The 23,754-nt window shown below is 33.2% G+C and overlaps 3 protein-coding genes across 4 annotated transcripts; 2 read left to right on the forward strand and 1 right to left on the reverse strand.

Annotated features, from left to right (window-relative positions):
* The first annotated feature begins 334 nt into the window (after positions 1–334).
* Positions 335–2,759, forward strand: LOC122291467 (60S ribosomal protein L31-like). Its single transcript, XM_043099192.1, has 2 exons — positions 335–499; positions 2,337–2,759. Exons 1-2 carry the CDS (start codon positions 414–416, stop codon positions 2,614–2,616), a joined length of 366 nt encoding a protein of 121 aa, XP_042955126.1. The 5' UTR covers positions 335–413; the 3' UTR covers positions 2,617–2,759.
* A 2,567-nt stretch (positions 2,760–5,326) lies between these two features.
* Positions 5,327–6,753, reverse strand: LOC122292904 (DNA damage-repair/toleration protein DRT100). The gene has a single exon (XM_043101463.1). The coding sequence runs from the start codon at positions 6,628–6,630 to the stop codon at positions 5,536–5,538; it is 1,095 nt and encodes a 364-aa protein (XP_042957397.1). The 5' UTR covers positions 6,631–6,753; the 3' UTR covers positions 5,327–5,535.
* Positions 6,754–17,480: 10,727 nt separating this feature from the next.
* On the forward strand, positions 17,481–21,489 carry LOC122292756 (sm-like protein LSM8). Of its 2 annotated transcripts, XM_043101245.1 has the most exons (7): positions 17,483–17,730; positions 17,827–17,901; positions 19,294–19,396; positions 20,436–20,476; positions 20,564–20,638; positions 20,993–21,045; positions 21,156–21,489. In XM_043101245.1, exons 3-7 carry the CDS (start codon positions 19,357–19,359, stop codon positions 21,244–21,246), a joined length of 300 nt encoding a protein of 99 aa, XP_042957179.1. In that variant the 5' UTR covers positions 17,483–17,730; positions 17,827–17,901; positions 19,294–19,356; the 3' UTR covers positions 21,247–21,489. The 2 variants fall into 2 exon arrangements, with proteins under 2 accessions (XP_042957180.1, XP_042957179.1); XM_043101246.1 differs by lacking the exon at positions 17,827–17,901 and having other exon boundaries at positions 17,481–17,730.
* Positions 21,490–23,754: the final 2,265 nt, after the last annotated feature.

Raw genomic sequence — 23,754 nt, forward strand, 5'->3', positions numbered from 1 at the left:
ATTTCCTTCCTTACATTTTCTAAATTGTTATAGTTCACTAGGCTAACAATTTTGACGTTTAAAAAAAATAAAGATTTTGTATCGTATTTTTATAACAAAAATTTTATGTGCACATAAAATTAGGTAACACAGTTGATTGTAGTTCACATAAAATTAAAATTGGATCTATAGTCAAGACCCGACCCAATAGTAGTCTAAACAAAAGTGACCTGTTGAGTCAAAGTTCTGGGCTGCTGAAATAGTGTCGGCCCAAGGTTATTACTGTAGTTTTACTCGGTATTTCCGAGGGCATTTTAGGCCACAAATTAACCACGATAAATATCTCGCTTCATTGCTCTTCAGGCTAAGGTTTGTAAGTCTACCTATTAGGGTTTTGGGTTTCTTGCAGCGGCGGAGTTTCAGATCCCATAACAATGGTGGAAAAGGCGACCAGGGGAAGGAAAGAAGAGGTTGTTACCAGAGAGTACACCATCAATCTCCACAAGCGCCTTCATGGATGGTATATGTGCACCTGCTTGATTTGCATTCCATTTTTCCGTTTTATATTCCTCGTTAATTACTTACATTTGAAGCTGTGGGAAATCCCACGTGCTAGAGTCGGGATTAACGTTTATTTTTAGGCTACAAAGGAAATGGTTGGGACTTTGGGATTGGTTTAGATCTAGATTGGATTGACCGAATGAAGGAAAGGAAAATGGTTAAAATGATCATTTTTTTAAAGTAAGGATATTCAGATATTCATTTTCTTTCTGCCTCAAGCTTTTCAGATATCTGGGAGCCCTTGCAGTCAGTATTGCACAGTGAACCTTAGTTGCTTAAATAAACTGGTCTTCGGTCATGTTTAGAAGTATATATATCTGTGTGTGTATTTGACATGAGTATATTGGAGACTGCAACCTTGGCCACACTTTAGTCTAAGGGTTCTTTTTGGCCAAATTTCTTCATCTGGTTTGATAATCCCGATATTGTTTGTGGCACCTTTTTCAAGCTAATAGCTGCATGTGGCTGTTGTATTGCTATCTTGTATTTTTTGGAGCGGCTTGTTATAATTTAGTTAATTCTTACTTACAAGAGGATATACGTATATGTTTGCTTTCAAATTTATTGTGAACGCTTGGATGCCACACCAAAATTGATGGGACTCCATTACTTTCTATGTTAAACTCTAGTTTTTTAATAAGTCAAGTCTGTGGTAAATGGGGCCATTACATTATTTGCGGAACTACTACAGTTTTGTTTGGTCGCCATTTTAAATATGGATTTGTGCTTTTCTAAAGTTGTGTACACTGAGTGACGATTGTTGGCGTGATTTGAATTCTATCACACGGGTTCAAAAGTTTCCAAGTGAAAAATATTCTCTTCTATGAAGGAATGAGAATTTAGTTGCATTGGAGACTAGGGCTTGAGCATTTCCCACCTATATACTCGGCTTTCTATTATCAAGCTTTTTTGTTAACATATAATCCTTTGTGTCCAACCTCATGAATATTTTCGCTTGTGTTTGATCGAGTAATTTCATTTTTCATCGCATGTTTTTCGTTTGAACTTTTGGTTTGGATAGCAAAATCCTCCCAACTCATCTCAATATCCAAACACCACAAACAAAAATACTTTTCAATTTCAAATATTCAATTTTTTCGTCTAATCATTACCTAATCGTTACAACTTCCCCAAATTTCCAAACAAAACATAAAAAAAAATTCAATTTTTTCAAATAGTAAGACAAAAATGATATTAAAAATTATTTATAATAATATTTTAATTTTATAATATTTTTATTCTACTATTTCTCTCTCCTTTCTCAAAATCCCCGTAAAACATATTAACTCAAATCATTTCACTATTATTCACAGATCATCTCATCTCACTATCCAAACCAGCACGTAATTTTTCTTAATGATTTTACACATTACTGACTGAATCCATTTTGTCCTACAAATGGAAAGATTGCCCCTGATTTTTTAAAAATTTTGAAGCGTCAGTTTTATTTTGTCCGCTGAGATTTAAGTCTTTGATGTCAAAACGTACAGTGAAGGAAGAATGACCAGGTTTTCATTCAGTGGTATCTAAGTCCTTTTTATGACCCTACTCAAGGGCATTTTGATACCACTCGCTGAAAAAGGGGCATTTTGGTACCTCTATCCTCTGTGAGTTCAAATCTTTATTTTCACACATTTACTTGCACCATGGTAGCCATGAGTTCTTTCTCATTGTTTATGATTTCAGGTAGCAATTCTCTGATTATATCTTGTTTTTAATTTCTTTTGATGTCCTCAAAGTGTGGTATTGCTTTAGCCTTGAGACGTGTGTGGTACGTGCGTTTTTTTCTTTTGTAGCACATTCAAAAAGAAAGCTCCAAATGCCATAAAAGAGATTAGGAAGTTTGCCCAAAAGGCCATGGGAACAACGGATGTCAGAGTGGATGTGAAGCTGAACAAGCATATATGGAGCCGCGGAATCCGAAGTGTGCCAAGGAGGGTTCGTGTACGCATTGCCCGGAAAAGAAATGATGAGGAAGATGCAAAGGAAGAGCTTTATTCCCTAGTCACCGTCACTGAGATTCCACCAGAGGGTTTGAAGGGATTGGGAACCAAAGTCATCGATGGAGATGATTGAGTAGTATGATACTCTTGGTAATTTTGTTTTAATCCATAAACAATTTACTTCCAAGTTCTGATCTGTTTTTTGTAAGGATGATTAACTATTGCTCAGCAGAGAGTTGACGTAATGGATCGTAAGCCAGCCTATGGTTTTTCGTTTTTGCTCCTTAAAAAACTATTGATTTTTCAGCATTGCTATTATGCCATTCTTTTTCTAATCTTTTAATGAGCATTTCCTGCATGGATGTGGTTCCTTGGCGACCACGTTGGACGTTTTTGCCTGTCCGAAAGTTTTGAAATGAAAATGAGAGTCCTATAAGGAGTGTTAACGGCATGATGACCTATGAACAAGGCAACGTGCTTAAAATTATATACAATGTTTTTCCAAACTGTTTCCTGCGTTACTCGTGCACCTATTGAGTAGTTTACACAATTTTTTGTTATCCTTCGGCCTCAAGCATTCGACATTCGATGCTACCAAACTAGAAAGTAGACACCTTGAAGGTTACATTGGCTGCTACCAAACTGATACTACTTTGGCATCTTTAGATTGGAATGAGATCACTTATGCTTTTGTGACCTAAACGTACATTGGTTACAAATCTGAGACATAATCTATGAGCATCACAATGTGAAATATTGTTCGTGATAGTGTAGATTTCAACGTTAAATACAATTGGATCTAAACGGTGTATGTGTATCTTTCAAAATTATAGAAAGTGATGAAATACTGATCCGCGCGCACATGGCGGGGCTCTTCATTCCACCGTTGCAGGAACTTTGAATCCACCGTTGGACCCCTCTTCTTTAATGCACAGTGCTCATTCACGTGTGCTGTCCCGCTGTTTTTGAGAGACAAGAACCGTAATCTCAGCCTGTGATTTTGTCGAATGTATCCAACTTGTAGAGAATGCTTAATTTGCTCTACAAATTCAAGTAACGCCAATAATCAATGATCATCATAATCATGTCGGCGATGAACCTAAAATTATATGATACGTAGATGTTGCTGCCTCCCTTGTAATCTTCTTTGAACATTAACGTTAGATTGTCAAAATCTTCCTTGATGTGACGAGCTTTGTCACTTGTCACCAGCTGTTTCGGATTCTCAGAACTTGTTTATTTTTCAAAATTAGATGAAACGGCCTCTAAATTCTGTGAAATTGATTTGAAAGAAATTTTAGCGATGGACTGACTTATTGCAACCCTCCAAATCTATTTCATGTTCTTTTGATAGACGCCTACGACAAAAGATGACTGGTACACCGACAATAATAGTGACCATGATAGTGCAGCAGCCTTAGTTGATAATTTAGGGCTTTTATGTCTAAAAATATATCTTCTTATTATTATAATTTTTATAAATTTTTTTTATAAAATATAATAAATAATTTAATTTTTTTAATTTTTAAAATAAAATTAATTTTAAAAATTTATATTATAATAATATTTATTTAACTTTTAAAAAAATATTTCACCTATAAAAATAATTTCATTTTATTTAATTTTATTTTATCTAATTAATATAATTTTTTTAAATTTTTTGTATAAAATATATTAAATAGTTTAAATTTTATAAATTTTAAAGTAAAAATTCTATTTTAATAATATTTTATTTAAATTTAATAATCTCATCTGTATAAATATTCTTACATAATCATTTTGGAGGGATCTGACTCGTCGAGCTACTAACTAGAAAGTTTATTCCTTCCATAAAAATCTAAGAAAATGCTCTCATTGTTGTCGGCATACAATGATATCATATTATTCATTAATTCTTAAATTTATTATTTAAAAGAAAATTATTTTATTAGTTGATAGACATTAATGTTACATTATTAAGCACTAATATTGACTTCATCAAAAATTAATATATTTTTAAATTTTAATAAATTTACTTAAAATGAATCTATATTAAATTCATCAAAAATGTATTTAAAAAGTTTTGAACTACAATAATTATTATTCTTTATTTAAATTTAAAGGTCTATTATTTTACATTTAAACTAATATTTTATTCTAATTTTAATAGCCAATAGTTTTATTTTATATTATTTTAAATTAGTTGGGAATCAATTATTTAAGCACTAAATTAAATTATTAATGTCCATATAGTTAATATAATTACAAAATATAAAGAAAAATAAATAAAAATATTATTATTAAAAAAATAATATTATATTATTATTTTAATTAATCTAATGACTAATCTAATATTGAATTATAGATATAAAAATTTTAAATTTATAAAAAATATATACTTTTCATCAAATTTTAAAGATAAATTCGATAAATCCAATACTAGTGCTCCAATACAATAACAGTTAGATGAGTAACGTAGTGCATGCCATCAATTTTTTTTTTTTTTAAAATACTTATTCTCATCTAATGAAGGTCGGACCCCCCCCCCCAAAAAGAGCATGTAGATTAACGTGGCGTAATTATATAACAAGATAGTAGCATGTAGATTAATGTGGCTAATTATATATATAAAATATATAAAAATTTTTGAGAAATGTATGATCAGTTGGCATCATGAATACAGCTAAATTTTTTATCCTGCATGCAAATGACGCGCACGAGACATTTATGTTCCCTAATTACAATGTAATTAATTATATACAATTATTTTTATATATTTTTTATATATTTTATTAATATGATTAACTGTATTAATTTTTTTAATATATAATCAATCATATCAATATAATACATAAGAAGAGTAATTAAAAATAATTGTACGTAAAATTTTTATATAATAAAACTAATAATTATTAGAAAAGAGATGCAGGTATGCTATTACGTACTAATTAATTTTGTCTTACACAACACAAACATATTATGCATATATTTCTATTGATAACTGATCATCAGGCAACCCTTCGTCTTCGTCTTCATGTGTACGTGATATATGTATCGGCAGGAATGTGTTCGTCTAGCAGGCTTTTAGCGGCTTCCCACAGAGACAATCATTGTAAACGAACGACGATGCTTCCAGATGATCAAACGGAGACCCGGCCGGTATTCGCCCACACAGGTGGTTGTGACTCAAATCCATGTGTCCGATATACGAAGCCGAAGCTACCGATTTTGGTATCGAACCCCGAAGATTATTGTACGATAAGTCGAGCACAGTGAAGTATGATCTCGGGCCGAATACATCCGGTATCGCGCCCTCAAGTGCATTTCGGCTCAGGTTTAAGTTGCTGATACCAGAGGAAAACAAGGAAGGTGGTATGGTACCCGATATTTTGTTGAAATCCAGATTCAACGTCGCCAGAACCGCCATTTTACCGAGTGATTCCGGGATTGTACCTGAGAGCCGATTCAGAGAAAGATCCAGATCGGCGAGGCGGTATATCCGGGAAATCGCACCTGGGATTGGGCCAGTGAGCTGGTTCCGACTCAGCAGAGCCCGGCTTAGCATCCCGAGTCTGTGGAAATCTCCGGGAAGCTCGCCGGAGAGTCGATTGTTCCTGAGATCAAGGTGCATCAAACTCTTGAGGTTAGTGATGGACGGCGGGATTCTCCCCGAGATGAGATTATCGGCGACGTTAAGAACTGTGAGCCGTTGGAGTCGGCCTATATCGGCCGGGATCACGCCAGAGATCCGATTTCCAATGAGATCCACGATTCGGAGAAAAGGAAGGTATGTGATGCACCGTGGGATCTCGCCGGAGATTCCCTTCCAATCGGCAATGATAATGGAGGAGAGGCGCGTGAGCCTGCAGATGGAGGGGGAGATGTAGCCGGTCATGTAACCGGTTCGGTGGGCCCGCTCGAAGATGGGGTCCTCGGACTCTCCACGAAGGGTGATGTCGGCGACCCGTCGGGTCTCGGGGTCACAGCTGACGCCATACCAGTTGTGGCAACAGTCGGTGCCCGTCCACGAGTTGAAGATGCCCAAGTAGGGCTCGTGGAGAGCTGCCTTGAAGGCCAGCAGTGCTGCCCGGTCCGAAGGCGGGCACCCATTAACGACAGCCGAAGTAACGGCTAGTAGTGCCAACGTGAAATACCAACCCACACCCATTTCAACTCTCTCTCTCTCTCTCTCTCTCTCTCTCTACTGTGTGAGCTCAGAGCTTCTGAATTCAAGTATAAATAGTAATAAAGGAGATGTCAGAGATCACGTTGGGGAGTGAAGCATAGGTATGAAGACAGCAGACTACGTGTGTGTATATATAGACCGATGGTCAAATTGTTCCTTCTTACGATTTTGCCCCTAACGTGATTTGCATGATTGGCATGATTTCTTTATTTTTTATTTTTTAAAATATTTTATTTTTTTAGATGTTGGAATTTATGTTAATTTTTGTATCTCCTACTGTGCAAATATTTATCGATTTAACATCAGTATTAATTTTTTTAAAAATATATAAAATTAAAATATTTCACATTAATAAATATCATGAGAAAAATGATTAAACTTAAAACAAAAAAGATTATTTTAAAATCTTTTATAATTTTGGTGGTTTAGCAATGAACTCTACAAGAAAATTAATGTTTATGATGAGTTGTTAACGATAAAAATGATTATATAGTATAATAATATAATAATTTTGACATAAAATAGTTATTTTTATAAAAAATAGCTGTAGTAAATAACTTTTTTTATAATAATATATATATTGATTGGCATGGAGACTCATCGATCTGTAACATCTGTTATATATGCTTCCCGGAATTTTCGTCGTGCCTGTTTGTAAAATTAAATATTTTTTATAAGTAAAAAATAATTGGAGTGGATGTAAAAAAAATATATATATACTTTTTTTAAGTTAAATAATTGGAGGCAGGGGAAGCTTTTTTGAAGGATAAAAGGATAAGGATCCTACATATGTTTTTCATGTACGGAGAAGCATATGGCTCAGGATGTTCACAATATATCTTACACGTGGAATTTCTTTATTACTTTTATATGTTATTTTTTTTAAGCATATTACTTTTATATATTAGTTGGTGAGATTTAATTATACTAGTAATTTTAAGGCATCTACTTGGCTTTTATTTTAACATGAGTTGTATAAGAAACAAAAATTAAAATAAATGGTGTGTGGTGTGTAGCCAATATAATGAGTAGTAAAATCCTATATATTTATGAGAAATATTTTTATTTATGACAAATATTTTAGTCACAAAGTGATTATATAAACATAATCTTACAAATTGACGTAATTTAATATAGTTCATCAAATTATAAAATTATTTTTATTATAAAATAAATCTAACGGATTAGATAAAACTACGGTAGTTTGTGGAATCATTTTTACATAATTAATTTGTGAATGTATGTGTATTGGAAAAACTAGAATTTTAATTTTCCCCAACCGTAAAAAAACTAGAATTTACTTTTTACAACATTATGAAACTACTTATAATTCATACTAAATAGCGATTAACTTCATGCTTAATTTCATGATATTGTCCAAAAAGTGGAAACCAAAAAATGTTTTACACATGATTGATTATCTTAAAAAAAAAGTGTTTAATTAAGAATATGGATAAATTAAGTTGAAAAAAAAAAAAAACAAATATCGACTACGTTTTGAGAATTTCCTCTTTATTATAATTAAGCTTTTTATAAATGTTTAGATTTGTCATTAAAAAAAAAAAATGAACTAAATGATATGAGACATGGGATGTTCAAGATGATTTAATTTTAGAGTCGAGGTTCAATATTACAGATATCTCAAAAGCTTTAACTTTAATTTGACCAACCTAATTACCTTTCTTAGCCGACCGATTTTTGTTTTTAGAAAGAGAAGCTCTGACTTTTCTCTAGGAAAACAAATCTTTCTGTTTGTTCTTGCCGGAGAGGAAGGTGTGAGTTTCGACTCCACCTTCCTCTCCATCTCGTTTTTATTTTCTTTTTCCGTTCATTTTCTACTACCTATATGTGAATATGTTTATATGGTAGTGTTTTTCTACCGGTTCGGATTTTCTCAAATCTGCAGCTTTCTAGCCATGAATAGTCGACACGCACCCTACCATCACGTTCGCCATCCGCCGATCTTCTGGAGCGACGCGGAACCGCGCCAATATTGTCTGCGCGTGGCCCTCAAGCGCGGCTCATTTCCGCGCGTGGCTCTCACACGCTGCCGCTCTCCGACAGCTCCGCCGGCTACACGCGCCGTACCAGTAGATTCTCCGCCCTCCGATCCTTCAGATCGGCTTGTCCTCTCATCTTTTCAACCAGCGCGTGGCCTTCACGCACCACTCCAGAGGCGCTGCTCGATTTTTCGGCGACTGCTTTTCTGCCCTTCCGATACCAGTCTATCCGGAGTTTATCCTTCCCTAACCGGTGATCTTGTGAAAGAGACTAAGGACCTCACCAACAAATACTTCAAGACTTTCAACCATGGTGCTTCCGCTTGCACCGCCTTTGGCGGTGGCTTACCTTCAAATCATTTTTTAAGACAATACCCTCTTTGTAGGGTTTGGGTAGAGACTAAGAAATTAGTCTCAAAACTCCTTTTTTTTCTGTTTTACCACCTCTTTTATATTGTGGTTGTTTGTTTTGAAAAATTTATTGGGGAACCCCACCCTCTTTAACTTGTATTATCTTTTGTTTCAATGCAATATGCTTGTTTAAAAAAAAAAAAAAAAAAAAAAAAAAAAAAACCTAATTACCTTTCTTATCTTATCTTTTTTAATAAATTTCACCGCATGATATGAGAATTTTTTTTTTTTTTTTTTGACCATATAAAGGAAAACCAAAGAAATTTTTAAATATCTTTAAAAGCACTCCTTTGTCGGATTTTCTTTCTTCCGGGGCAGGACCCTACGTGCATATAATTGAGGAATAACAGCTAGCTTGACCTGGGGAAAGGATAAGCTTTTAGTGGGAATTACGATGTGGAGAGAGAGAGAGAGAGAGAGAGAGAGATGCATAAAGATTGCACAAGTGGCAGTTTTAGATCCTTTGATTATGTTTTTATTTTTCCCCACCATATACCTTAATTTCTGGGTCACACTCACATCAAATTATTTATAAAATAAAGAAAGTTTACCTGAAATTTTTGGGGAATAGTAATAGATGTACGTGTTCAAGTTCCAGTTCCGAGTTAGTTCCATTATTCTACCTTTATTTAGGCCAATTTCCGGGAGAGATTGTCGGTGAGATCAACCACTAGTGATCGTCTGGTCTCTACATCGTCCAAACTCGAAATCAATTTGTGATTCCGATGCAATTTAAATGGATATATATTTATATGTTAATCATTTAAATTGATATTAATTACTTAAAATATACTGTAATAACAAGATTATAAATGACAAAACTTAAAGAAACAAAAAACAAAAAAAAATGTAGATTTCTCCTATATATTGGGATAGTAACAAAAACAGGAGTCTTGATGGATCAAAAGTCTTTATGAAGAGCCATGTTCTGCGTGCTTGCAATAATAAACACATTAATTAGGTTTTTGTCCATTTCAATCAGTACCCCATGTACCTGAATCTTTGTCTCCCTTAATAGAGTCACCAGATTGCACTGATCTATTATATAAATAAATATATGTATATATAATTAATTAATGCTCAACCTTATCCAGAGTAATTTGACCATTTGGCTGTTTATGTATGTGGGGCTATATATCCCACATGATATCATGAGTTATGGTCTGGATGGTCCAGCTAGCTCCTCCGCCACCCTATCATCACACTGCCCTGTACATGAAAGTATAACCTGACCCACTTCACTCATGCATGCATCAACACTCACTCATTCTGCGCTCTGGATCATCATGAACATCTCGATCTTAGTACTCATCGTCGTCATCAACGTCATTATAAACAAACAAAGCTTATCTTAATAATTTATAGCAGATCTCTGAGTGAGATATGTTCCATTCCTAATTAATGTGATCTTTGACATTAATTTTATCTACAGTACTTCCAAGCTGGAGAATGCTTGATAAAGACAAATTAACATTTTCATATTGTACGTTAATATGTCAATATTTGATTTGATAAAAAAAAAAAATTAATTTTAAACTTCTTTTACAAATCAAATCATTTACCCCGATTTATAACTAAGAAGTTCATATGTGAATAGCCCACAACTCAGTTTCAAGTCAATTGGTTTCAGTTTCAAACAGGATACATGACCAGAATGCACTTTTCTTTAGCTAGAGGTACGTATTTTGCAATCATATATGTCTTTTACACTGCACGTTTTTTTGGGGTGGGGGGCAAAAGATTGCGAGTATTATTATGTTATGTCTATCCAGAAGAAGGGTTTGAATCATGCATGCCTATCGGCTCTTATCATAAAACTGTAACAAGCTAGCTAGCTGACCCTTGATTTTGAAGGGTCACCAAGACAAGGATCATGCATGCATGTAAGTAGCTAGAGTACTGCCCTAGATTTTGTGAAGTCGGTCGAACAAGTCCTTGGGATCCTGTATTTATGACATTCAGCAATCTGACAAAATATGTCATTGTCATTGTAGGTTCAAAACTTTTTGGCTTTTCCGCCCAAAATAATTCATTATTTTAATTAAAAAATGAATTTATGACAATTTTCCGCAAAAAAATAGAAAGAGAAAGGTCTTTAGTTTTCCTTGGTAATGTTACATATGATTACAATTTTTTTCGTTTGAATTTAAAGTTTATCTCAATTTATTTAATTATTATAATTTTTTTAAAATTTTTATATAAATTATAATAAATAATTTAATTTTTTAATATTTTAAAATAATAATAATATTAAAAAAATAATATTTTAATAAAATTTTATTTAACTTTTAATTTTTATCTCAATACCTAAAACTCAACCGAGCATTTTCTTTTTCTTTCTTTAATAATAAGTCCAAACAACTAAAAAAAAAAACACATATATGTGACAGAGAAGCCATTTGATGATCACTTGCAACTTCAAAATCAAATTAAAACCAAAATATTGGAAATAAGATCGTGATCCTTAACCCGTTTGCAAGAAAGAAATATTTCGTCTCATTCTTTTTTATTTTATTATAATAATTTTTTAACATTTTTAAATAAAATATAATAAATAATTTAATTATTTTAATTTTAAAATAATAATAATATTATTAAATAATATTTTAATAATATTTTTTTATTTAATTTCAACTTTCACCTCACACCCATCTTATCTCAACTCCCATCCCTAATTCATATCTTGGTCTGACAAGTGATAATCAGTTTACAACACGAGTCATCATTACCAAATAGAAAGATTAACTCAATTGAAACAAAAAGGACAGTTTCAAGAACCTCGTGACCCTCAACAATGTTTTTATTTTTCAATTTTGAAAAGAGAATATGAATAAACAAATGTGAAATGAGAGTGTTTCATGTATAATTAATATATATCTGGTAACAAGCTGGCACTTGCATGTAAAATAATAAGTCTCATACAGAAATGAAATTAAGCTGGCCGACTCATGTATATGAATGATATGTACGAGATTTTTTAGACTTGCAAGAGAAATTTTAGATGTAAAAGGAGATAGATATAAAAATACGAGGTGGATACTAATTATTGGATACCTCACCAATAAATATTGTGAGTACATACTTTATGTATAATAAGCTCCTTAATTTTGAATAATTAATAGATAATTCTAGAATATAATTAATACACTATACTTTCGTTTTATTAAGAGATTTCATATCAATTAAAACTAATATGTAATTATATATGTAAAATTTTTAATTATATGGTATATTATGATTACATGGTAGATTACCACGAATTTGCGACGAAAATAGATTAATTTTAGCTAAAAATAATATTTTTATTAAAAATAATTGATTTGTAGTGTCGCTGGCAACGGCTTAATTTAGTTTATGGCATTCAGATGACACAAAAAACTTTTGAATTAATTGTGATTGACCGAGGTTTTATTTCCTAGTGAAAATGATAATTAATTAGAATCTAGCGCGCATTATATAATCGGTCTCATGTGGTGTACATGTGCTAGAGATCTGATAAACTCCCAAAAGGTGGCTCTTAGAAGATGGGTTTCCATAATTTAGTCGTTTCAAACTAACAAAACCGCATTTTGAGATGTGTATATATGTATATGTAAGTATGTATATGTCACGACAGATTTAATATAAAAGATTTTTGGTTTTAGCCGACCATGCACAATCTCAAACTGTCTTCGATCTTGCACGTGAAGTCAGTTCGAGTCTCAGTCAAAAGTCAGAACCACCATCTTGGCCAAAATTATGGGATCCTATTATTTTCAATCTTTTGAATTTTTTAAGGTAAGTAGCTAGGGCGGAAATAAATAAGACTGCTCGACAATCCGACGTTTGAGATATATCGATAAACCATTTAAAGAAAGTGCCCGACCGATCGGTAAAACTTGACATCGAAAACCGTTTAAAGAAAGCCAGCTCGTTAGTCCAAGAAATTTACAAGTTCAACTTATACATTAATGCGTAGCCAATGAGGTCGATCGGAAACAAATTATATATATAGTACTACATAAAACATGAACTACTAATTAATATTATGCAAGTGTTTGATTAATTAGGTGATAACTAGGGTAGTCATGAACAACAGCTAGGACTCGGAAAATTGACCATCAATTTAATCCACAGGTCGACCCATGTTAATTAAGAATGCAGCCGAAACTAGGATGTTGATCATCATGAGAATCATGCATGTGCGCATGACTGCGTGCGACGTGCCATTAATTAATTAAGAATGACCATTAGCTTTTTACTAATTTTCTCTCCAAATAATATTGGTATTATTATATTAGACATTGAACCCCTAAATCACGCTAATATTGGTGTTTTCTTTATCCTGAATTTTGACGCAAAATAATGTTTGGTACTGCATGTCTAGCTAGCTTCTATGAGCAGCTTCGAGGAAATGCATGGTGCATGGAAGTGTTTTTTTTTATATGAGAGACCATTTTGAGGAACTGATCATGGAAAAAGGTTTGCTGTTACAGCTAGGTACTTTCCCCCATAAACAATTAAGGAACAAGTTCTAGTCTAGCCTATATATGGAATCAAGTGCTTGGTTTCTGCTCTACGCATCTTAATTTGAGAAGACTAAATAAACAATACAAGTTTTCTTTATTAATATATATATATATATATATTTAAATGAAGGTAAGATCAAATTCTAGCATATTTTTTCGATCTTTTTTTTGGCGCTTAGTCCTTGCGTATATAGAATTCATGCGCATTACATGAAACATTTTTCTCATTGGAAATGAAGAATTTGGACTCTCATCATCATCATCATGTGCATCCACTGGGATGGCTTTAATTAACTAATTAAATGACCATAGTGATTAGACGACATGAATGGTATCATGAAAACTTGGAGGATTTTGTTCTTATCATGCGCGCCATGCTAATATATATATATATTTATATTGTATGTATACATTATCAAATATATTTTGTTTTTGAAAACTAGTTCAGCATTGAAAAGCCTTTTGCTGTATACCTTATTCTTATAAATTTAAGTGGGCACAAGAGTCAAGATTTCACTAATTATCTGGATGGACAACATACACTTTTTCATAGTTTGGACAAGTGTTAGAGCTAGCAACTTCTGCAAAAATGTTCGAAGTGCTAGCTGTTGTTAAAGTAGTGATCCTTAGACAGTTAATGTGCAGTCTTTACAAAAGAAGCTAACACGTCTAAAGTCTATTCTCCTGCATTGTGGGCAGTGGGCACAAAGCTGGCATGTAACAGAGCGGGCCTCACGTCAGACATGTCCAGCCACAAGTTATAGGAACATCAAAATTTATTTTATAAAATGCATATATGCCTTCGATGAAGTAACTAATTAAGCTTTGTAGCTAAATATATCAGGGAAAAAAAAAACATTGGAGATGTCACGACTATGCAGACTAGTTGGTGATGATTTGGAGGACGATGATTAGGAGGTACGGTATGAGTACTCTTTACTGTTTCTAGCACTACAAAAGCAGCTCGAACGTTAGAATCTTCTGATCATCGATCTTAAGCAAGCTGCTAATTAAGTAGTACCACTGTAAGATAATGATTTTATTATTTGATATTGCATCCCAATATATAAATACACGCCTGTAAGCGACGTCATGTAACACTTGTAAAAAAAAAACAAAATACAGGCCAGTATTAATCGGCCGGTGTGATCAAGGTACCTGGTACATGTACAAAAAGTTAAACTCTTAAGTTACGTATGTATGTACTAGTGAAAGTCACCTCACATTTATCATTAATTAGGGTTGTGAAAGTTAAATATTTTTCCGGCCGATGCATTTAAGCATGTCACGAGGAGTCTCATCCCCTGCACATTCTTAAATCGAAAATGTCAAGCTAGCATTGCCAGCCAAATTCTAGCTTATACTAGCATAGTCACAGACTCACACATGCACAATCGCTATCAGCTCTCGGACAGTACATTCATGATCTAATCATGCTAGCTGTACCCAATTCATAAAAGTAACAAAATCTTCACAAACCATCGGCATCAGCTTTCCAACAGTGCGCGCGTGAGAGAGAGAGAGAGAGAGAGAGAGAGAGCCTAAAGTGAAATATCCAAGTACCCTAAGAAAGTTTTCCATAAAATTAAAGTTTAATTGAACCGAAAAAATAAAGAACTTACTTTTTTTTCTTGAAAAAATATAATTATAAATATAATTATATAATAATCTGTGTATTAATATAATGTAATTGATCAAAAAATAGATTTTATTAAAAATAGTATTAATTTAAATTTTAAGTAAGAATAAATCAATATTGATACACAAATTAGTACACGACTATGCTTGTATATAACAAAACTCTTTTTTCTTGCCTACTAAATATAATGGCGTACCATGGAACCCCTAAGTTGGATTTTCCATTAGTTTGAAAAATTTCAGGAACTTCCATGGCATACCAGTTGAAAAATATTGGTTTGGTTATAGAAAACTAAACTATCTTATTTTATTTTATATAATTATTATAATTTTTTTTAAATTTTTATATAAAATATGATAAATAATTCAATTTCATGAATTTTTAAAAGAAAATTAATATTAAAAAATTATATTATAATAATATTTTATTCAACTTTCAATAAAATATTTTATTCCATTTTATATGAGCTATATAATCAAAGGACGCTAGTCTAGAAGGAAATAACAAGCTGTATCTAGCTAGACTTATTTCTACTGGCCAAATTTGTCAATTAACTTCAGTTGGCTAAATCATTTTCTCAAGTATTTTATTCAGTATTTAGGTGCCAGTCCCTCCCCCCTCTCTGTCTCTCTTAATTCTTCAACACTGTGCTTGGCTATTTCTAAAATTCCCTTAGGGAGCAAAGTGATCAATATTTGCGTGTTTATCTATCCTAGAACGGGTTCTTGATAGGAGAAGTACCAAAAAACCACTGAAAGCTTCGAATAACTGTGTGTTCTCTTCCTCACTCTTCACATAATCCCATGCATTTTATATCTTATCTTTATAGCTTTCCTTTCTCTTTCCATACTCAGTAATTTTCATTTACTTTGTTTTCTATCTACTCGTACTGCAGTCTCTGTCAGATGCAATCTCTTGAATTTTTAGTTTGAATGAAATCTTTATCATGGATTCATGGTTATTGTATTTAATGGGGAAATTAAGAATCATGATACAAAAATAGTTCTTGTTTGATTGAGACTTGCCTGCCAACTATTTTTGCATGTTACCCGACAAGAGCCCCATATACGTAATTACCAATAACACTTAGATAGGTAGCAAAATATGAATTCTTTAGTTTTAATTGGCAACATAAGACAGGTGACTAGCTTTAAATTTATTTGGGCAGCGAAACATATATACTACACGCATGTACGTGAATTCTTTGAAGAGATTATACTGCATTAATTTTTCTATTAATGCAAGTGTCATGTCGATCTTCATTAATGCTACAAGAATGCTATCTTTAATAACAAATGAAATTTCTTGAAATTTTTTCTACTTATAGTGGATAGCATCAATATATACTCCCTAACATACTTGGAAACTCATGTTTCTCATCAACTGCTAGCAATCTAGTAATATCATCATTGTTGGGTTTCCTTAATTACTCTTTAGGAAAAATTGAAATTATTGGTTTAACAAACAATTTTAGACCTTTTAATGTGGCTTCCTCAATTTTTAAGTATTCATCCATTAAATCAGTTGTGACACTACATGCAAGCATCTTAAGAGCAGCTATAATCTTTTGAAGAAAAGAAAAATCAAGCATTCATGAAACATCCATTCTTTGGACAAAGTAAGGTTTCTGGGTTTTTAGGATATGAAAAAAAAAAATAGAGTGACTCATTTGAAAATTTTTTTAAAAATATTTATGATAATAGATTGGCGGATTAGTAAAATAGTCACTAAAATTATTTTTGGTGGGCTTGAAATTGATCGCACCTAATGAATCTGTATATTTATTAGAACAACCATATAAGCTTGATCGTTCTTCTTTTATAGCAACTTGTCCTGCCATTTCGAATTTTTTATCAGAATCTAAATCAAGAAATATCATTTTGAAAAAAAAAAATTGGTCCATTAGGAGAGAAAAAATAATAATAATTTAACAAAGAAACTTGTATCAACGTGAATAATATTTTATAGTGAAAAGAATATACTATTAGAGAAATATAGTTGTTGGAAGAATAAAACGGCTGAAAGAGTACGATTGTTAGAAAAATATGAGCGTTGAAAAATTATGTCTGTTGAAAATAAATATATAACCCTTGGAATAATATAAAAGTTAGAAGAATATATTTGTCGGAAAATATCGTGTTTTAATGCATGCATGCTTTTTTAATAGGAAATAAATATTCTAATTACTATTAAAATTAAAAAGTATAAATTAAGATTAAAAATAAATATTTTAATAAAATAGATATAAATTTAGAGAATTGATGTTAAAGCTAAAATGAAAAAAATTGGATTTTCTAACATTTCACTGCCAATGCTCTGAATTTTTCACTGTTTACATTAACCCAAACGGCAAGAGAGCCACCCACCAATACCGAACCCACCGGCGAACCCTAGAACCTTCTTCTCTCCAGCAGCCAGCTAACCACCACTCTAAACTCTCAAGCTTGAAATCTCCTTGTCTCTGCCGCTGTGCCGACTGCCTACTCCGAGCTTCCAGGCCTCCGTTCCACTGCTTCGTGTCAAGGTTCTCTCTCTGTCTCTCTCTCATCTCTGTCTCTCGGCTCTCTCTGTTCGGTTTTTCTAAGACTAGTTTTTCTCTCTCTGTTTTTTAATTTTTCAGTCACTCAAGTAGACAGTAAAGTGTGCTTTCGTTATTTCTGGCTCGGGATAACTGAATATTGCTGCCTTCTCAGAGGTACATGGGTCTTGGGATTTTGTTTTTTTTTTTTTGGTTAAATTTATTTCTAGGGCTCCTCATTCAGTCTTAGAGCTTGCAAATTGTATGTGACTTGTATGTGATTTGGTCGAAGAGCTTGCAAATTGTTCATATTCTGTACCTTGATTGTGTGTCTATGGCTTGCTAATTTAGTCCGCTGATGATGGGCTGGTCTAAAGAATAAATCTTAATATGTCTCATTGTGTTTTTGGTTGCATTGTATCACTGTAATTTGATGTGTCTGTGGCTGCGCTATACCTCACACACAAATACACTATACAGTCCCTAGTTTAGTTGGATTTTGAATTAAACAATAATCTGGGCATCGGGTTTCTGTTTTTCAGAGGCAAGATCTTGGTGCAATCACCCTTTCTTGAGATACACAGTTGAATTAAAGATTCAAAATATACCTAAAAAGGCAATGATAAAAAAATGCACACGAATTGTTTGTATTGAGTTCTATGCTAACATAAGTAATAAAGTGAAATTCTTAAGTGTCAAAATTTACGTATTGACCACATAAAAAAGGTCCAGATGAGTAATAATGTTAACCCAGATAGTTTATATGTTTTTCCACGAAGTAAAAAGTGCTGCTTTTGTGCTCTAAGCTCACTAAAAAAGCACGGCTTTAATGTGCTTAGCAGCTTTGGTCTTGGGACTTTGTGCTTATGTGCGCCTTTGCCAACATTGAGCATGGTTTGGTGCAATCATCCTTTCCTAAAGTTTCAGCCTTTTGGCCTGAGTTACTCTGTATTTTGAACTTAGAGAAAATGCAGTATTTAAAATACTTACATCACCAGAGAGACTTGTAAATATAGTTATACCGTCACTTCTGGTCTGGCCTTTGCATCCGTGGGTATATAAAGGTTTAAATTTTGTATGAATTGACTTTTTCGTTTTTGCAATTGGATGTGTCATGATAATTTTAAGACTTCACTATGCTTTAAAGAGATCTTAAAATGACAGATAAGTGATTATTCTATACAGATGGTAATCTTATTCAGTTTTATTTTTTTACCCCTTTGTAGTTGATGTGAGATGATTTTCATGTTTTTATTTATTAAACAAATATATCTTGTGCTTATTTGTGACTTACTTGATTGTCTTGTTTTTGCCATTTTGAATCTCACCCTCGCTCTCCTCTGGTCCCCTAATGCTTTGTTTGTGAAGTCATAAAAGAATAATAAGGAGGAATGTATAAAGTACCAAGAAATGTCCTTGTATATGAATTTTTGATAGGTTTTTTATTTTATTTTTTATAAAACTGTCCTCGTAAATAAATCAATAAAACAAAATGTTTACCATATATCAGGTTTCCTTACTTCTCTGTATATTGCCCTTGAAGAACTCATGTCCTTTCTATTTTGGCAGAAAATTTGGTTCATAACCAATCTTTTGTACGGATCTCTGATATATCCATTTGGGAACTCAAATATGTCAAGTGGTGGCCCTGGACTTGAATCACTTGTAGATCGTATGCAAATACTTGGCAAACCCTCTCCATTCTTTTATGTTTCATGTATTTATTAACCTGTAGGCACGGTGTTTTGTTGCTCTTTGTACGAGGCACAAGCCTAGGTGCATTGAGTTGTAAGCTTTTCAAATGACGACTTTTTCTTTTCTTTTTACTGATAAAAAAAAAAAAAGTTTTGTGTAACTATGGAGTAGAAGATTTTGTGAAAACTTCTTCTGCAAAAAAAAATGTCTATAGCAGTTTGAGGTCTCCATATGCATCTCTTATCCACATATATGATTGATTACAAAAGAGTAATAGTCAGAGTGTTTTCCTTTTGTTTGTTTAGAAATAGTGGAGGTGAGGGAATTCAAAGAGTAAATTGTAGAATGTATTAATGTGTTAAACGTTGTACTCTAATTAAAGATTTACTGTGAGAAGGAAAAAAATTTAAATCCCATCAAGATTGCTCGATGATGTACCCGAGTATGTGGAGCATACTTTGTTCCAGTATTATTGGTTATACATTAACAACATGACACCAATTAAATAAAAGAAACAGAAATAAACATGATGATTACTTCTGGTTCAAATTTTAACATTTTGCGCCATGTTTGGTAAGAAAAGACATTATTTAAATGACTTTAAGATTGTTCAAAGATTTAGTAGACTATGCAATGCATTCAATCTAGTAACTACTAACTTTGGTTGACTGAGTTACAAAAAAATAAGCTAAATATAAACGATACAGAAATTATAGTAGTGTTCCATCCAGTTCATCTCTCAAGAGTCAATGCACATCAATCATGGCAGGTGGTGCACCTTGACTTGTTAAGTTTATGCCTATTAAGACTCAAGCATAAACTTCTATGGATCGAAGCATCATTTGAATCCCTCTTCCCCCTATAGGTATATGATTCAAAGCAAGCCTGAAAACTTTGGTTTATATTTATGGTGGGAAAAAGTGATTTTAACGCTGGGGGTGTTAGTTCTCAGTGTTTCTTTGTCTTACTCCTTTTTTTCTTTAAAAATTTACTCTCTAATCATCTTGTCTGTGCAGAAACTATATCAATTATCACAAATGATGGACGCAATATAGTGGTATGTTACATGAGATTAGCCCAATGGACCAGCTAGATCTTATGAATGAGGCAATAATTGTATTAACAAGTTTGGTTTTCAATTCAGGGAGTTCTTAAAGGCTTTGACCAGGCTACAAATATTATCCTTGATGAATCTCACGAACGTGTCTACTCCACAAAGGTTTGTACCCTTAGCTTGGCATGACTCAGGTTCTTTCTCTCTTTTGGTGCATGTGCAAATGGAGGTGAATTGAGAACCAATATATTTGTTAGTTTGACTTCTCCCGACTCTATCCACATTTGGCCTATTAAATGGAGCATTTATTAGCTTCCCCAGGAAGATTTCAGCGTCTTTCTGTGAGATCACCCTTGTCTTGATGCTGCCATATATATATATATATATATTTTTTTTTTTTTTTGGGGGTGGGGGGTTTGTGGTAAGAGTGCTGAATGATTTAATTTTTGGTTATTTTGCTAGTGATAGTGGACTTTCACTCCGCTTAGTAACTTGACTCTGGCTTCTTCTGATCCACAGGAAGGTGTTCAACAGCTTGTGCTGGGTTTGTACATAATAAGGGGTGACAACATGTAATACCTTTTAACTTTGTTTCATCCGGCAGGGAAAAGTGTGAGGATTTATGTCCTTTGACATTTTTAGTACATGCAATATCATAACCTATATGCCTTGATTCTTGCAGAAGCATTGTTGGGGAGCTGGACGAAGAGCTTGATTCTAGTCTTGATTTATCAAAACTGAGGGCTCATCCCCTTAAGCCTGTTATCCATTGATCGATTAGGAAAGGTGTAGAGCAGTTAGAGCTACTATTCTATCGTGAGCGATTAATACCTACAAAGAAATGTCAGAACATTTAGGTATAATGATGACAATTCTATGTGCTATAAGCTTTTGAAAGTGCTGAATGTTCTGTCTGTTCTTATTTTGTGTTACTTTTTCCTTTGGTTAGGGATTAGTTGCAGTACTAATAGCTTTCAGTCGAGTGCTAATATAAATGAACATTTCCTAAGCTCTTATCAGCTATTAGCCATGATCTAGTGATAAGCAAATGTTGCGGATTGCCTTGGTATATTTCTATTCTGGTTAGACTAATTGCTGTTCTGCTACTTCTTGTTTTGATCGAAAGTGACACAATTTAAATGAATTGAATAGATGTGATTTCTACTGCACGGGTGTTCTGTCCTTAAAGCCTGATACAGTGCTTCGCTTGAGTTTTTAGTCTAAGATAGTCAATCTATTGGTATATTGGGGTGAATCTGAAATCAGTTTCCTCTTGAGCTCAAAGGCTAAAAAAAAAAAATCTAATCAAATATTTAGATCTTTTGCAGCCAAGAGATATGAGAAGTCTAATAACTCAGGCAGACTGGCTATTGTAAGTTTGTAACCAGTGGCTTATAAAGAGTAGATGATCCACTTGAATTAGGCTCCTTTTAATACCTTTTCACTTGCACAGAACAGAAATGTAGAACACTATGAACTTGTACACGTGAACACCTAACTTTGGAACTTCTTGTATGCTTATGGCACCTAATTTAGACCCGCTTTTGTTGAAAAGTTGCATAAAGGAGGTGGGACAAAAAACGAAAAAACAGAAAAAATAAGAAGGCCCCGCACGACACCGTGTGGACATAAAACTTCCGTGGGGGTCCATGTCATGTTTATATAATTCAACAATCTCTTCTTGAGGAGTTTAGGGTAAGTTTGCGATGGATGCGTGTTCCCTTTTTCCATTTCCTCAAATGTAGGGTGCTGTTAAGGAACGCATGATAGGATACAATTCAAGTATCAAAATAAGAATAATGTTAAGTATAAGTCAGATAGACAAGTCTCCACAGACCCTTTGTAAAAAGATGAGTCTTATTATAAAAATAATTTTTTTATACTTTTTCGAAAATTGGTTAGGACGAGCTCAATTCCCCCATGTTATGGGGTATCTCATGACAACATCTCATTATCTCAAAAGCCATATTTAGAAGGATGCATCCCAATTCAATCATGGAGGAAGATCATGATTTTTTTTTGGCATTTTTTTGTGGACCCTAACACCGAAATAATTGAATTTTACAAAGTCAATACCTAAAAAGGTTTTGCATTAAAAGTTCAACTTCCGTACTCCTCAGGGAAAATTACTATTTCTCATTAATGCGGCTAAAGTCTTTTTCAGCCTATAATGTGTAAAGGTTCTAGATCAAGGTATAAACCATTATATACATTTAATTAATATCTATGAGTTTTCTAAAACTCTAAAATATGGTTTAAAAGATAAGTTTAAAATTCATGAAGTCTTTGTAATCATGCACAAAAGTCAATATAGATGCTAATGTAGAAAGAAAATAATGTATAAGCCAATATCATGTACTTTAATGTGATGATATAGCTGTCATTAGTGTAAGAAAATTAGATAAAGCTTAATTATAATTAGGTCGTGAGATCGACTGCATGAATATGCCGCATCTAATAAAAAGAAAGAAAGGGATCCATCCAGATCAATGACATCCAAATCGACCGAGAGCCACCCCCCCCCCCCCCCCCCCCAAAAAAAAGAAATAGTTTAATAACAACTAAGATCTTCCTGAGATTGCTAGCGCTTTATTTTAATTATTTATTGGTAGTAAAGATTCGTAACATGACCATTAGAATATGGCACGATGCCTTGCAAATCATATATAATCTTTTATAACAATTTAAAATTTTCATTAATATGTGTTTTAAATGTTTGGATGAATGCAAGAAGTATTGTGGTTGGAGCTCACCTCCAGTCTTTTTGGGTTGAGGGAAAAAGAAAATTGTGGGTGTTGTCCTTCCTAACTTTATTATAATGTCATTGTCAGGTCAATTCCAACCAGGCAATGGACAGTTGAAGTGCTTCAATCCTAAAGTCTGGCTTGGTTTTCTAAAACTTCAATGGTGTGGGGTTAGTGAGGTCCCAGTGGTAGAGAATTTGATATTTCATTTATTCCCATCTATAAGGGAGAGGATGTGTGTCACATGGAAAATGTAAGTTTACGATATTCTTTTATTATAAATGAGACTATCAATAAATCTCACGAAATAATATCAAGAAAAACTAAGTCATTTAAATTAAAATAAAATGAATACAGGAGTGGTAAATTGGTCCCTAACCTATCGCCTATAATTCCACCCCCAAAAATATAAGAAATGACTTCCTTACTAGAATATGATTATAGCAGCACCCAATCCACTGGAAAGCCAGACAAAAGGGGTCTACATGACAAGAACTGCAGACACTCCCTACATTTTATACTTGAGCCATAGCCTGA

Source organism: Carya illinoinensis, chromosome 13 (assembly GCF_018687715.1).
Source record: "Carya illinoinensis cultivar Pawnee chromosome 13, C.illinoinensisPawnee_v1, whole genome shotgun sequence".
Lineage (NCBI taxonomy): Eukaryota > Viridiplantae > Streptophyta > Magnoliopsida > Fagales > Juglandaceae > Carya > Carya illinoinensis.